This window comes from Nicotiana sylvestris, chromosome 11 (assembly GCF_000393655.2).
Source record: "Nicotiana sylvestris chromosome 11, ASM39365v2, whole genome shotgun sequence".
NCBI lineage: Eukaryota > Viridiplantae > Streptophyta > Magnoliopsida > Solanales > Solanaceae > Nicotiana > Nicotiana sylvestris.
In genome coordinates this window covers 38,372,373-38,387,936 of record NC_091067.1, presented here as the reverse complement: position 1 = coordinate 38,387,936, position 15,564 = coordinate 38,372,373, and the positions used below count along the sequence as shown (strand labels likewise).

The window sequence follows — 15,564 nt, the reverse complement described above, 5'->3', positions numbered from 1 at the left end:
TTCGGAGTCGGAAAATCATGGAAAAGGCATTCTTACTGATTGATTGAGCTTGGTTTGAGGTAAGTGGTTTGACTAACCTTGTGTTGGAGAAATCCCCTTAGGATTTGGTACTATTGTGATACTTTTATGATATGTGAGCGCTATGTACGCGAGGTGACGAGTGTGTACACGAGCTAATTGTTGTAAAAACATGATTTTTACTGAGTAATAACATGTTTCATCTTAATTGATCTATACCAGCATGTGTAGTTATCCTGTTTAGCTTAAATATCGCATGTCTACGTGTCTTAACTGCTTATTTGAACACTTGTGCATCATGATTAGTTGATTTCATGTTTTTTTCCTTTATCTGTATCAGTCTTAACTGTAGGATTCTTGCTGTTAATTGTTGTATTCATCGATTTCGGGTTGTGTGTTTATTTTTTGTACTATGAGCGGTACCTCGGGAGATCCCCCTGTACATTTACTTTTTGGACTATGAGGCGGTACCTCGGGAGATCCCCCTAAACATTTGCTTTTGAGATTACGAGGCGGTACCTCGATTGATCTCCCTGTGCATTTACTTTTGGGACTACGAGACGGTATTTTGGGAGATCCCCTGCTGTTTTATCCCAATGTGTTGTGCTGTTATTTCTCTATGGTTTTCTCTTTGTTAATTTCCAGTCTCTTATTACACTGCTATATTCGTCTGCCTCATTTATTATATACCAGTAGGGCTCTGACCTGACGTCGGCACCACCCGACCGAGGTTAGGCTTGGCACTTACTGGGTACCGTTTTAGTGTACTCATGCTACTCTTCTGCATATGTTTTATGTGCAAATCCGGGTACTTCTTTTCAGCCTAGTTATCAGCGAGCAGCGAGATTACGGAACTTCAAGGTATATCTGCCCGCGTCCAGGAACGTCAGAGTCCCCCTCTATTCCCTCCTATGTCATTTAATTTCCCGTGCCTTTTTTTAGACTCTGACATATAAAGATACTAGTTTTTCTTTTGTAGCTTGTGACTTATGATTTTTCGGATTTTGGGAGTACTATGTATAATAGAGTGTTGGTTATTGTACATGCCGAGCGGCATTTTTATTAGTTATTTAATTTTCTGTTGCAGTTAGTTGGTAAATTTTTACTTTCATTTTGTTATTTCGCAAATGTTAAGCTTACCTAGCCGTAGAGACCAGGTGCCGCCACAACATCTTACGGAGGGAGAATTCGGTTGTGAGACATATCCACCAAACTAAAGTAAAAAAGATTCATAAAACATTGTAAAAAATTTAGAGTAACTCTAATTTTCATCTCTTATATTTGCCCCTCGCCCCATTTTTCTTCAGAGGGCAAGACATGCCAAGATTTATGAAAGAAAAAAACAAAATTAATCGAGTGATCCACAAATTATGCTAGCAATCATGCAAAACTTCAAACTTTTTTCGGACTGTAATAAGAGGGAAATTGCTCAATTTTCCAAACCCTTGCTTCCTCTCCATTTTCAAAAAATCAAAACACTAATATTTCGTTAGCGACTAGGAGGTTGAGAAGAAACTCAAAAAAAAATGTCACTAGCTATGGGAAAGTTATTTTATAGGCTAATGTCAGGTATGAAATGCGCAATCCGCCATGTCAGCATTAATGATTTAATAGATGCAACTCTAATAAGATGAATTTCAATAAGTGAAAGTTGGGAATAAAAAATGACAGCTAAGGTTAAACATCTAAATAAAATATCGTACCGAATTTATGTATTTATGGATGTATTCAGCCTAGTAAAAATACTACTACTACATTTCGAGCTTATCATCAGCTAATTCTATAATATGAGAGCTGATTATCATCGACATCTATCTAAGCAAAAGAAAAAAATCAATCGGTGGTTTTAAAAACTCATATCATATTTAATGTGTTACTCGAAATACTGAAAAAAGTGAAAAGTCATCAAAATCTCAAGAAGGTTGCGGGAGAAAAAATAATTGAACCAAAATTGTGAGGAAAACTAGCAACATTTCGAAAAAGAATGTCAATAGCATATATGATTTGATGCATGTGTGAAAAGTTTTACCTTTAAATAATAAACATAAATGTTTTTGCATAGTTACTGATAGTATCAACATCTTTTAGTCTACAGCTCAGTTATGTGAGGATTATAACACAGCGATTGTTTATACTTCCTCTGTTCCAGTTTATGTGAACTTATTTTCTTTTTGGTCCGTTCCAAAAAGAATGAACTCTTTCTAAATTTGGTAACAATTTAACTTAAAGTTACAACTCTATCTTTATTGAGAAGCTTATATAACCACACAAATACTCTGGGCCCCATTTGGAATTGTTTAGGACCACAAATTTCAAATGTTTTAATTTTTTTTCTTAAACTTCGTATCCAATAAAACAGGGAGTACAATATATAAGAATGTAGAGATCATAACTTACTGTATAATAATGCGTGAATTTGTTATACAATGAAAAATAATACGAGGATTATTATGTAAGGACTGCCATTTTTAAGAGCATTTTAACTTTATTAAATACTCTAATCCACTTGTTCACACTCTATCTCGTAAAAGTTAAAACCTAGATTTTCGCGTATATTTTACCAATATTAATAACCAAATGTTTGCTTTCTGGTTTTAAAGTCCCCATAAATTATATGAATTTTAATACAGGAAACCAATAAATGCTATTATTAAGTGTCCTACATTTTTGTTGATAACAAAGCCAACAACAATAACTCAGTGGGATCTCACAAGTGGGGTCTGGGAAGAGTAATATGTGTGCATACCTTACCCCTATCCTAGAGGATAGAAAGGATGTTTCCGAATGACCCTTGGCACAACAGGGAGAATAGAAAGTAGTAAATAACAACAACAAGGCCAGAAAAATGATATCAACAATGTAATGTTCTGGGAAAAATAAATGAAAGAAAGCAGTAGCAATAGCAATAGAAAAGGTAATAGCCACAAGCAGTAATACGATAGGGTACTAGAAAATCGAAGCGGAAGATAGTATTAAAACAACCTTAATATAATACTGTCATTCTAAGAATCGAAGACAATGTACTAGTCTGCTAGCCCTAATAAACTCGGAACTGATCAGAAAAATACACAGCGACCCATTGCCCTTCTACCATAATCATCGACCTCCATACCCTCCTGTCAAGGGTCATGTCTTCGGTAAGCTGAAGTCACGTCATGTCCTGCCTGATCATATCTCCCAGTACTTCTTAGGCTGCACTGTACCTTTTCTCCTACCTACCAGCGCCAACCATTCACACCTCTTCAGTGGGGCATCTAGGCTTCTCCATCTCACATGCCCGAACAATCTAAGCCTCGTTTCATGCATCTTATCTTCCATAGGGGCCACGCCCACTTTCTCTGAATAACCTTATTTCTAATCTTGTCCAACCTAGTATGCCCGCACATCCATCGCAACATCTTTATTTCGTCTACGTTTATCTTCTAGATATGAGAGTTCTTGATTGGCCAACATTCTTCCCCATACAGCATAGTCGTCTCACCTTCGCCTTGTAGAACTGGCCCTAAATATTTGGTGGCACATTCATGTCACACAGAACGTCAGATTCTAGCCTCCATTTCATCCACCCTGCCCCTATACAGTGTGTGACATCCTTGTCAATCTCCCTGTCCCCTTTGATAACTGACCCAAGATAGTTGAAACTTGCTTTCTTGGGGATGACTAGTGAATCAAGCCTCATGTCTATATCTGCTCCCCCTGACACTATGTTGAACTTGCACTCTAGGTACTGTGCCTTTGTCTTGCTCAACTTGAAACCCTTAGACTCTATGGTCTGTCACCAAACCTCCAACTTCTCGTTGACATCGTCTCGCATCTCATCAATCAACATTATGTTGTCAGTGAATAAAATACACCATAGCACCCCCCGTTGAATATGACACATCAGCGTATCCATCGTCAAAATGGGCCGAGTGTAGATCCTTGTTGTAGTCCCATCCAAACCGAAAATGTTCCGAGTCTCCTCCCACTGTCCTCACTTGAGTTTTAGCTCTATCATACATTTCCTTAGTCAGTCTCATGTACGCTACAGGAACACCTATAGCCTCCAAGCATCTCCAAAGGACCTCCCCAGGGACCTTATCGTACACTTTCTCTAGTTCAATAAACACCATATGTAAATCTTTCTACCTATCCATGTACTGCTCTACCAACCTCCTAACAAGATGGATGGTTTTCCTAGTCAAATATCCCGACATGAAACCGAACTGATTTTCGAAAATAGATACCATCTTTATAACCCTCGCTCCAACCACCCTTTCCCACACTTTCATAATGTGACTAAGCTACTTGATATCCTTATAATTGTTGAAAATTTTGATATATCCTTTGTTCTTGTACAACGGGATCATCATACTCTACCTCCACTCTAGGGCATCTTCTTTGCCCTTAGAAATACCGTTAAATAACCCAGCTAGCCACTCCAATCCAGCCCTACCCACATACCTTCAGAATTCAACTGGGATATCATCTGGCCTGGTCGCTCCGCCCCTGCTCATTTTATGTACCACACTTGTGACCTCCTCAAAAATAAAGCACCTACAGTACCAAAAATCACAATGGCTCTCGGCGTGCTCCTAATCGCCCAGCACAATGCTTCTATCTCCCTTTTCATTCAGGAGTTCATAGAAGTAAGTCTGCCACCTTCGCTTGATTTGTGCCTCCTTCATTAAAACGTTATCGTCCTCGTCTTTGATGCACCTCACTTGGTCCAGATAACGAGCCTTCCTCTCACCCACCTTAGCCAGCCAAATAACTTTATGCACCTGCATTTGTCCCTCAGTTCTTCATACAAACGAGCAAACACTGCAGTCTTAGCCTCTATGACCTGTAACTTCGCCTCCTTCTTAGCCTTCTTGTACCATTCTCTGATGTTCCTCTCCTCCTCCTCGTCTGTGCTCTCTACTAACATCAAATATGCTACTTATTGGCTTCTACTTTCCTTTGAACCTCCTCATTCCACCACCGGTCTCCTTTGTGGCCTCCAACATAACCTTTAGAGACCCATAACTTCACTCTCAAAGCCTCCCTAATGTAGTATGTCGTCCGCATCCATATACTACTCGCGTCCCTACTTTTCCTCCAAGCCCCTACAACCAATAACTTCTCTTGCAACTCCTTCACTTTGTCCTTAGTAAGAGCTCCCTACCTGATCTTTGATCGACCACACCCAACCCTCTTTTTCCTCTTCAGTACGATATCTAAGTCCATCACCAAAAGCCTATGCTGGGTCATGAGGTTCTCACTCGGAATAACCTTTCAATCAGTACACATACCTTTATCATACCTCCAGAGAAGGATATAGTCAATTTGGGTGTTGGCCATCGTGCTCTTGAAGGTAACCAAGTGCTCCTCTCTTTTATAAAAACTCGAGTTTGATATCACCAAATCATTTACGGCGACTTACCTCCTTCATTTTCGACCCCAAAGCCAAAGCTGCCATGCACCTCATCATAGCACCTAACAGACCTCCAATGCGCCCATTAAAATCCCCTCCTATGAATATCCTTTCAATGGACAGAATGCCATGGACAACCTCATCCAAACTATCCTAAAAGTGCCTTTTAACCTCCTCATTTAGGCCCACTTGGGGAGCATAAGCGCTAATAACGTTCAAAGTACGCCCTCCAACCACTAATTTAATAGCCATTAGTCAATCATTTACACTCCTGCATTGGTTGATAAAAATAGATTATTATCCTTTCATATGGTTTTAGGCAATTATTACTTCATGAGGTAACTCTTGGGGTTAAGTTAGGTCTAAGATTCACTTTCTTTATGTAAAATTGGTGCCAACATATCTTATTCTTCGTTTGCTCAGTGTTGGACTCCCGAGTTTTATTCAAGCTCTAGATGTCTAGTCTTTGATGTGGGTAGATATGATCATGGACAACTCTCACTTCATTAGCTTATTTTTGGATATTGAGTTAAACCCAAGTTACATTTTTTCGATGGCAGAAGTTATATTACCAAAAGCAGGAATACTTTACAGCAGAAATAAAGAGTTGCATAAGTAATACTACCAAATATCATACTTTATAGGAAATGATGACAAGATTTATACCAGGCAAGGTAAAGTGAGGAAACATAAAAAAAGAAAATATATATCTAACACACAACTTAACAGGCTATCACAAAAAAAAATTCCAAAATGGAAGAGAAAACCAGCTACAAATAAATAAAATGGAAATGGACTAATATACGATGCCCCTTATCCGAAGAGTTTAACTAATATCTACCGTCATTTTTTCAGATATTTTCATATACTTCCTCTGATGTTTCGCTTCATCACACTATCTTCCTTTCTAATTTACGATATTACAGTTATTTTCTTTGTTTGATATTTTTTGTAAAGGTTCTTTATTTGATATTACTAATGTAATAAAATTCAATATGACTGATTTGCCCTTTTCCAATATTAAACTATTTTAATTAATCAAATTTTTAATATTTCTTTAGCAAATTCTTTATTAATAAACAACCCAATTTTATTAAAGGAATAATCCAACACTAATTAGTTCCTTTGTCAAGCTTTGGAGTGCATGCTTAGAAAGCTTCGTAGCTACAATGGAGGAAGCGGTTAGAAGTTTCCGAAATATTGGCAGAAGAAAAGGGAAACAAAGATGGAGTCTCTAACTGAGAAAATGAAACTCAAACCTCAATTATGCTATAGAGTAGTTCTTATATACAATGAGCTCTGATTGAGCACTAAGCTAACTAACTAATCGGGAAATGACAGCTAATAAATAGCTAAGCATTAACTAACAACTAACTAACAGCTAACAATAACTGACTAAAGCAACATAATAACTAACTACTGAATAAATACAATTCTAGTCTTAATATCCCCCTCAAGTTGGAGGTGAGGGAAGCACAACCAACTTGCCCAGGACAGTAGCATGTTTGATTCCAGTAAGGGACTTTGTGAGGATGTCAGCAAGTTGATCACTAGTCCTCATGTGCTAAAGTGAAATGAGACCTTCTTGGAGCTTGGACGTCACAAAGTGGCATTCAACTTCAATGTGCTTAGTGCGCTTGTGAAACACAGGATTTCTAACAATATAGAGAGCAGATTAACTATCAAAAAACACAAAAATGAGCAGGGTAGAAGGGACAGTCAGCTCTGTAAGCACACGATGCAGCCAGACAAGCTCACCAACAACCTTCCTGATAGATCTATATTCTACTTCTGCTGAAGAAAGGGAGATGGTCTATTGCTTCTTAGATTTCTAGCTAATGGGACTGTTGCCCAACAGAACAATATAACCTGGCACTGACTTCCTAGAATCAAGGCAGACAACCCAATCAGAATCACAATAGGCTTGGACTGAGAAGTCAGCATCATTAGAAATGAAGCGTCCCAAAGTAGGATCCTTGAGCAAGTATCTAAGCATGTGATAGGCCACCTGAAAGTAAGGCTCTCTAGGATCTTGCACATATTGGCTCAAGTGTTGTTCTTCATAGGCTATATCTAGTCTAGTGTTGGTAAGGATGTTCAACTTTCCGACCAACTATCTGTAAAAGGTAGGATCAGACAAGGGTGTTCCTTTCTTAGCCTTCAACTTAACCGTGGGATCAAGGGGAGTGGAAAAGCTAGTATATTATAAGCAATCATAGTCTTTAAGGAGATCAAGGACAAATTTTCTTTGGGAGATTAAAATCCTACCATCTCTGTAGAGTACTTCAAGTACCAAAAAGTAGTGCAATCTCCCTAAATCTTTGGTTTTGAACTACTCATGTAGGAAGTTTTTCAACACATGAATCTCAGGAAGGTCATTCCCTGTCAGTAAGACATTATCTACATAGACTCCCACAAAAACTACACAATCAGTAGTCTTCTTGTAGAATAGAGAGTAACCATGCATGGAATGACAATAGCCTTTGGAGTATAGGGCTTCAGTGAGCTTAGCATACCACTGTCTACTGGCTTGCTTCAGGCCATACAGAGATTTGTTCAATTTGCAAACTTGTTCAGGAGAGGAGACTGCAAGACCTTGGGGCAACTTCATGTAGAACTCCTCATGCAAATCTCCATGAAAGAAAGCATTACATCCAACTGAAAGAGCTCCCTGTTCTTCTTGGCAGCAGTAGCAATTAAGGCTCTAACCGTAGTCATTTTTACTACTTGAGAAAAAGTTTTTGTATAGTCTACTCATGCCTTCTGTGTATATCCTTTCACAACTAGTCTAGATTTTTTTCTCTATACACTTCAATCTTATTTATGTTTGATCTTGTATACCCACTTGCAGCATATGGCTTGCTTTCCAACAGGAAATGGAACTAATATCCAGGTGTTATTTGCATGAAGTGCTTCAAATTCTTGTATCATGGCCTGTTACTAGGAAGGATTGCCTATTGGTTCTTCATAAGAAAAGGGCTCCCTATCATTGCAAATACTTCTCACAACCTGCTGGCTATCAGGACTCAAGACATGAGGAGTAATGTAACTGTTTTGGGGAAAAGTGCATTGAGAGAGAAAGGTGAGTTAGTCTGAGTGACTTCAACATTGTGATGTTGTTTCAGATTGAGCGCAGAACATACATATTCACACAAGTAAGATAGAACTTTAGATACTCTACTAGATACTCTCTGATTGGGTTTTAGTGTGAAAGAAGAGGGTTGATTATTTCTTGAAGTAATTGGAGATGTTGTTTGTGGTGAAGTGGTATTAGGTATAGGATATGAGTGTATAGTGTGATTAGGTAAGATTGGAATAGGTGAGTGTGTGGTGTGATTAGGTGACATGTAATAGGTGTAACAGAAACATCTCTTTGAGGAGTTGTGACACTATAAGTAGGATGAGAGGGAAATATATCAGGGTGGTCATGATGTGCAGCAGTATGAGTCAAGGAATGAGGGGGAACTGACACTTATGGAAGAGAGAAAGGAAAGATGGACTCATAAAAGACAACATCTCTAGATTCACAGATTTTCTTGGTAGTTAGACTCAACACTTTGTACCTCTTGACACCAAAAGAATAACCTACAAACACACGTGGAGAAGCCCTTAACTCAAACTTGTCTTTGTGAGGTTTAGGACTAGTTGAATAGCATAGACAACCAAAATTTCTTAAGTGTGAGTAATTTGGTTTCTTTCCATATAACAATTCAAAAGGAAATTTGTTCTTTAAAGGTACAGTGAGAATCAATTAATGAGAAAAGTTGTTGTAAGTACACATTCTCCCCAATATTTCAAAGGGAGTTTGGCTTGAAATAGCAAGGCTCTAGCAGTTTCTAATAGGTATTTATGTTTTCTTTCTACTATGCCATTTTGTTGAGGGTATAAGGGCAGGTTCTTCGGTGTTCAATTCCTTTAGACTGAAAAATAGGGTAGCTTCACCACTAGTAAATTCCAGACAATTATCTGATTTGATGCACTTTACACTGGTAGTAAATTGTGTCTCAACCATAGATATCAAACTTCTGAGAGTGTATAATGCATTGCTTTTACAACTGAGTATATGAGTCCAAGTGAATCTACTAAAATCATCTACTATAGTAAGAAAGCATTTAAAATTGTCATGAGTGGGTACATGATAAGGTCCTCACAAATCAACATGTAAGAGGTCAAATATACCAGTGGTGTTTGTAACTTTCAAGGGAAAAGGAAGTCTAGTCTGTCTGGCCATAGGGCATATAGAGCAAAGAAAAGTTTCTTTTAATACAAAAGTCACTGGTATTTTAGACATTTCTTTCATCTTCCCAAAAGTTACATACCCAAGTCTATAGTGCCATGACAGATTTATGTCACTTGCATCAATTGAAAAAGAGTCAGAATCATAACCCTTGTTTGTTTTATTCCAGGTAAAAGCATTTACAATAGAGGATGGAGACACAATTTTTACAGTAGAACAGGGGTGACAGGAATGGGAAGGACAGTAAATATTTATAGGAGGACAAGATTGACAAGAATGAGAAAAATAATGTGTTGTACTATCATGACTGTTTCTCATGGAGAAAGAGGAAATTGCACTCATCTTTTCTAAGTAGAGCTTCCTTTGTTTAAGAAGTCTGAGCAAAGAAGATACATCCCATCATGGACCTTACCGATCTTCAGAGGCCTCTTCACAAAAGGGGACTGTAGAAGACAACATATGTTAGAGAAAGAAGCTAGACATTTGAGATGTACTATTAATGAACTGATATAGATAAGATTGTATTTGAAAGAAGGAATAAATAGGACTCTATATAAGACTATTTCAGGTGTAAGAGTCACATTTCCCACTTCTGTTACTTTGCCTTTGTAGCCATTTGGTAGTTTCACAAGTAAAGGATATGGTAGGGCAATTATATTCTATAAGTATGTCTTGTTAATTGTCATGTGGTGTGAATCTCCTTAGTCTAGAATACATAAGTCAGCCTTTGCTTGAAAGCACTTGCATGAGAGTTTGTCAAAATCTATAGAAGATGTGCAAGTCACAATACCTGCAAAGTTTATTGTTCCATTGGCTGCATTTGTATTGCTTGAAGTATCTCCTGAACCATCACTTTGGAAATGTTGTAGCAGCCTCACTACTTGGTAATATTGCTCCTTTGAAAGATTCATGTTCTGGTTACTGTGACTTCCCTGATGCTCCAGATCTTCTCCTTGGTTTGTCATTGCATATGGTGGCATGCCTTGTAAACTAGTTACAACATTTGCTGCAATGCTCTTTCCTTTGTTGTTCCTAGGATACTAATTGTGATTTTGGGCATTCAAATTATTGTTTTGAGCTCCTTGTCGATTGAAGTGTTGTAGGTATATGAAGTTTGAAACATTTGTCTTTGGTGTGTCCTGGTCTTTTACAAAAGTCACAAAAGGGCTTAGGCCTGGTGTTGTTTATTAATTAATTTGTCTTGAATCCTGTTGTTGTTGTTGTACCAACATTCATTGCAGTAGATTCAAAATTCAGTTGATTTCTAGGTCGAAATTCTCTTTGTTTCTCCTCTTGCACCAGAAGTGCAAAGGCTTGTGCCATTGAAGACAAGGGATTTATCATCAATATGCTCCCTCGAACTATAGTATAAACCTCATTTAAACCCATCAGAAATTGTATCAATCTTCTTTCCTATTCAACTTTGTGCATGTTTTCCTTTGCACCGTAGGTGTATTGACAGCTACCGAGGGATTTTGCACTAAGATTAGTTACCTCTTCGTATAGTTTCTTCATTTTAGTGTAATATCCAGTAATGTCTAGTACTCCTTGACTCAAATCATTAATTTTTTTTGGGATCTAGTATAGTTCTGCCCCATTTATTTGATCATAACGATCTTCAAGTTCTCTCCACAATTCAACTGAACTATTTACATACTCTACACTATCCTCTTCTTTAGCAAGTGAATTCAAAATCCATGAAGTTACCATATCGTCACATCTCTCCCATTGTCTAAAATTTATCGACTTCGAATTAGGGTTTTTACATTCCCCAGTGATGAAACCTAATTTGTTCTTAACAGAGAGGGCCCTCAATACACCTCTCCTCCATGAACGATATCCTAGCCCATCAAAAGGAACTGGAATTAAAACCAGTCCAGGACTGTCACAAGGATGAATATAAAGCGGACTACTTACATCGATTGTCGATTGGATCTCTGTTGTCGCAGTCGTAAATTCTATATTTGGGTCGTCTACCGCCATGATTAGTTTAGCTCGAAGCAGAAAACAAAAGAGAAGAAACACCGATTGAACGAGTGAATGAAGTTGCAAAGAACCTCAATTGAATGAGTGTAGCTTCGATTTGTTTGTTCGCTTGAGGATTGATGTCGCACCAAAATGAACCCTAATTTTGGCAGTACTCTGCATAATTCAATTCTATAGATCGATTAGACGTTATAACAGCTCTGATACCATGTCAAGCTTTGGAATGCAAGCTTAGAAAGCTTCGCAGCTACAATAAAGGAAGCAGTTAGAAGCTTCTAGAATATTGGTTGAAGAAAAGGGAAACAGAGATGGAGTCTCTAATTGAGAAAATAAAACTCGATGCTCAATTATGATGTAGAGTAGTTCCTATATACAGTGAACTTTGATCGAGCACTAAACTAACTAACTAATCCGGAAATGAAAGCTAATAGACAGCTAAGCATTAACTAACAAGTAACTAACAGCTAAAAATAATTGACTAAAGCAACAGTAATAACTAATTAATGAATAAGTACAGTTCTAGTTTTAATATCCTTCTCTATCAATTTACTTCAAGATTGAGATGCTATTTGATTACATTTTTTTTGTGGAGGGTGAAGGACGAAGATGAATTCTGACACCTCTTGCATGAGAAGAGCCTCCCTATCAAATACTACCCGTTTTTTGTTTTCACTTCTGTATCTTCTTTTCTTTTTCTTAAGTATCATTTTTTCCTAGGTTTTCATTCTAAATACCTAGTGAGAATTCAGGCCCTCATCAAAATAAACTTTTAAGGAGAATTCTTTATATTGTCTATTATTTTCTAATGGTCAATTTCAGCCTTCTAAATTGGAACTTGCAGAAAGGCTGAGATTTTTTATGAAAGAACAAAATATGACCAACTTTGTATACCTGAAAGTTGCCAAATCGGTTGAAAGAATTGAAAGGAATGCTGGAATATGAGCTTCAAAACTTGAACTTCCGCTTTCAATAGTCAGGAGAAGCGCGGATGACATCAGTCCTGATTGATTATTTTGAAGTGAAGGGCTCCCTTACTTGTTTATCCCGACGAGGGTTTATGAATCACTCAGAAGAGCCTTTCTAGCCGCATCTAATCGGCATACACATCCGGTAAAAGAAAAAATTATTTGAATTCAGAAGATTCAAATAAGTGACGAAACATTTCACATTATCTTCTTAATCAGTGAATTATAGGCCTAAAAATTACAGATATTGTTGAAGCAGCAATACAGCACCATAAGAAGTTCAAGAGAATAGCTTTGTAACAAAGTTTCAGGAAAATGTTTAAACGCACAACTCGATATTTATTGAATTCGACCAAAGCTCATTTCGTTTTCATTGAATTCATTAAACAATATGTTCACAAAATTAAGAGATGATTATATTATTAAGGGTATAATAGTCATTTGATAATCTTTATATTAATGATAAATAAGTTATAAAAAGAATTGTTACAAAAATATCAAAGCAAGGGAGGTAACTGAAATATGGTAAACGACGAGGGAGGTCAGTATTGAGCAAAGAGTGAGGAGATTTTCTTTTTCTTTTTGAAATTGTCCCTGTTTTTTTACACGGTTAAACCAATTAGCTTCCTAATTTTCAGCTTTTCTGTTCTTTTCTTATTTTCTTATTTTTTAAAACCTCCTCCCTAATCCCCTTTCTCTCTCTCTACCACTATAAGTTGGGGACTGTTTCGTTAACCGTTCTCTTTCTTCCAATTCTCATATATTACTTCACATAATATATATCAAACTCCATCGAAATATTCAAATATTTTGACAACCACCAAACAGTGGTAATTCAAAGAGTTTTCATTCAATGCAAAAGATCAAGAGGGAAATGTATCCTTACTTCAAAAAATTAGGGGAGTTATGAAATTTAATTATATAAAAGTTTTATGGAGGATTTTGATAATTGATTTAGTCAAAAGTAACCAAATATGTCTTTCTTATATTGTCCTTTTAATTCGCTCATTCCTCTCCATGACTAATTGCATTGTAAAGTTAAATTACTTGTTTCTTCTTTGAATAGCAACCACTTAGAGTTTCATTTGAAGAATTGATTATATCATTAAATTAACTGTTAGGCCTTGCTATAAATACCTGACTTTACTTAATAGTTTCTACTCACAAATCACCTCAAAGAAAATAGGAAGATCATTACATCCAAAGTATAGAGATATATATGGCCAAGTCACTAGTCAATTACACAACCTTCCTTGCTCATTTTATCCAATGGTTGGTACTTCATTTATTACCCTTTTCTTTATGTAGATATTCACCTGCAAAAAAAATGTAGATATTCCAAATAATATATACTGCAGCCCCTAGCTATGCCTTTTGCACAGTTGGACGCATAGACCAATACGAGATGTTATTAAGTATAATAAAAACGATTAGCATTATGTTACAGTGAAATCAGGGGAACCAATTTCTTGTTAATAAGGCATTTTGGGAGGTCACCTCGGAGGCTCGAGACCACGGACCGAGTGTCACACCTCCTTTTATACTACTCCCCGAGAGGGTGCATAAGGGAGTTTTTTCAATTAAAGTGACAATCGAAACGAGATTATCTATTTATTAAATTCATAGTCGCCACTTGGGATAATTGTGTGGTGTCCCAAGTCACCGGTTCAAATCCTGAATCGAGGAAATCCAGGTAAGGAATTCTGTTATCCCGGGAGAAGGTGTTAGGCATTCCCGAGTTCCGTGGTTCTAGCACGGTCGCTCAACTGTTATTATTGGCATAATTATCTGATTTTAATACATGTTTTAGCCTATGGTATATTTTAGCTTATTAACCGCTTTTAATTAATTTTAGGAAGATTCAACGTTATCTAAAACACGTCTTGAACCACGCCACATGAAATGCACCCGCAGTCTACGACATATTTTATTTAACGTTGTTGAGATTTGGATTTGGGTCACATGAAATGCACACCCGAGTTTAGGAAGGTAATATTATTAAAATAACGCGCCTAAAACAACTACACATTTTAACTTTGCGAGGGCCATGGGAAATTTGCTAAATGGCGCGCCTCGAGTTCTAAGGATTTAAAAGAAATAAATAATTGAGGGACACACATTTGAGATTTTATTTGGCGCGGCGCACCTTGACTTATTTTAAAGGAAAACTAAAAATTTGAAGGGGCCATAAGCTATTTGTGTTATCTAGTACAACTCCCCTGCACTAATTGATTAAAGGAAAAATGTCACCACTGCTTAAGCTAAAAGTTTGAACCAATTTTAAAACAATAAATCCAAGTTCAGGCCAGCCTTATGAAAGAACATTTGCATTGAAGAGAGAAAACGGATTTGACTATTTGAAAACAACGAATGGCTCGTGCCATAATTAAGAGAACCAAAGGCATGAAGGGGGAAGGCCCAACTATGAAAAACCTGTGTCCCTGCTTTGCAAACATCCTGGCCCAAATTAAGGAGAAAGCAGGAGCGAGACTCGAATTCGAGACTCTTGTCATGCATTCAAAGTCAGCAACAATTAAAGAGGGGGTCAGTATCAAACCCAGCTAACTACCAAAGGCGAATCAGTATTGAACCTTCAGGCTTAAGCCTGAATGAGCCCAAGTCTTAGTGAAAAGCGGTAGTCCAAATAAACAAATCCACCGACGAACGTGTATTGCCCACAATTCCATTTTTGTTTTGTTCAAATTTGTGAATTAACCCGGACTGTTACTGATTTTAGACCAACAATTGAAGAAGTAACATACCAACTAAGTAAAATCACAATCAAACCCAAAATTCAAAAACTTATGTGAGACAATCATCAGAACATTTCCTTCTTTCACTTATGTGATCAAAACATGACAGTAGGCCTCATTAACAACTGAAAGTCAGTACAATGCTACCATACAACCTATGCATTATTCCTTAATGGTGTCAATATTTCAAGATCGATAAGCGTTCAGCTA

At 37.2% G+C, this 15,564-nt stretch overlaps 2 protein-coding genes across 2 annotated transcripts; both read right to left on the bottom strand.

Moving 5' to 3' along the window:
- Positions 1–3,520: 3,520 nt before the first annotated feature.
- LOC104230929 (uncharacterized) lies at positions 3,521–4,130 on the bottom strand. The gene is made up of 2 exons (XM_009783842.1): positions 3,873–4,130; positions 3,521–3,790 (listed from the first exon to the last, which is right to left on the bottom strand). The coding sequence occupies exons 1-2, from the start codon at positions 4,128–4,130 to the stop codon at positions 3,521–3,523; spliced, it is 528 nt and encodes a 175-aa protein (XP_009782144.1).
- A 7,098-nt stretch (positions 4,131–11,228) lies between these two features.
- LOC138880945 (uncharacterized) lies at positions 11,229–11,633 on the bottom strand. Its single transcript, XM_070161132.1, has one exon. The coding sequence runs from the start codon at positions 11,631–11,633 to the stop codon at positions 11,229–11,231; it is 405 nt and encodes a 134-aa protein (XP_070017233.1).
- Positions 11,634–15,564: the final 3,931 nt, after the last annotated feature.

Excerpts from the sequence above, each read along its gene's own strand:
- LOC138880945 (XM_070161132.1), bottom strand. The coding sequence starts at position 11,633 with ATGGCGGTAGACGACCCAAATATAGAATTTACGACTGCGACAACAGAG.
- LOC104230929 (XM_009783842.1), bottom strand. The coding sequence starts at position 4,130 with ATGGTGTTTATTGAACTAGAGAAAGTGTACGATAAGGTCCCTGGGGAG. Across the intron at positions 3,791-3,872 it reads ATTCAACGGGGGGTGCTATG|ACCATAGAGTCTAAGGGTTT; the intron begins GTGTATTTTATT and ends GTTTGGTGACAG.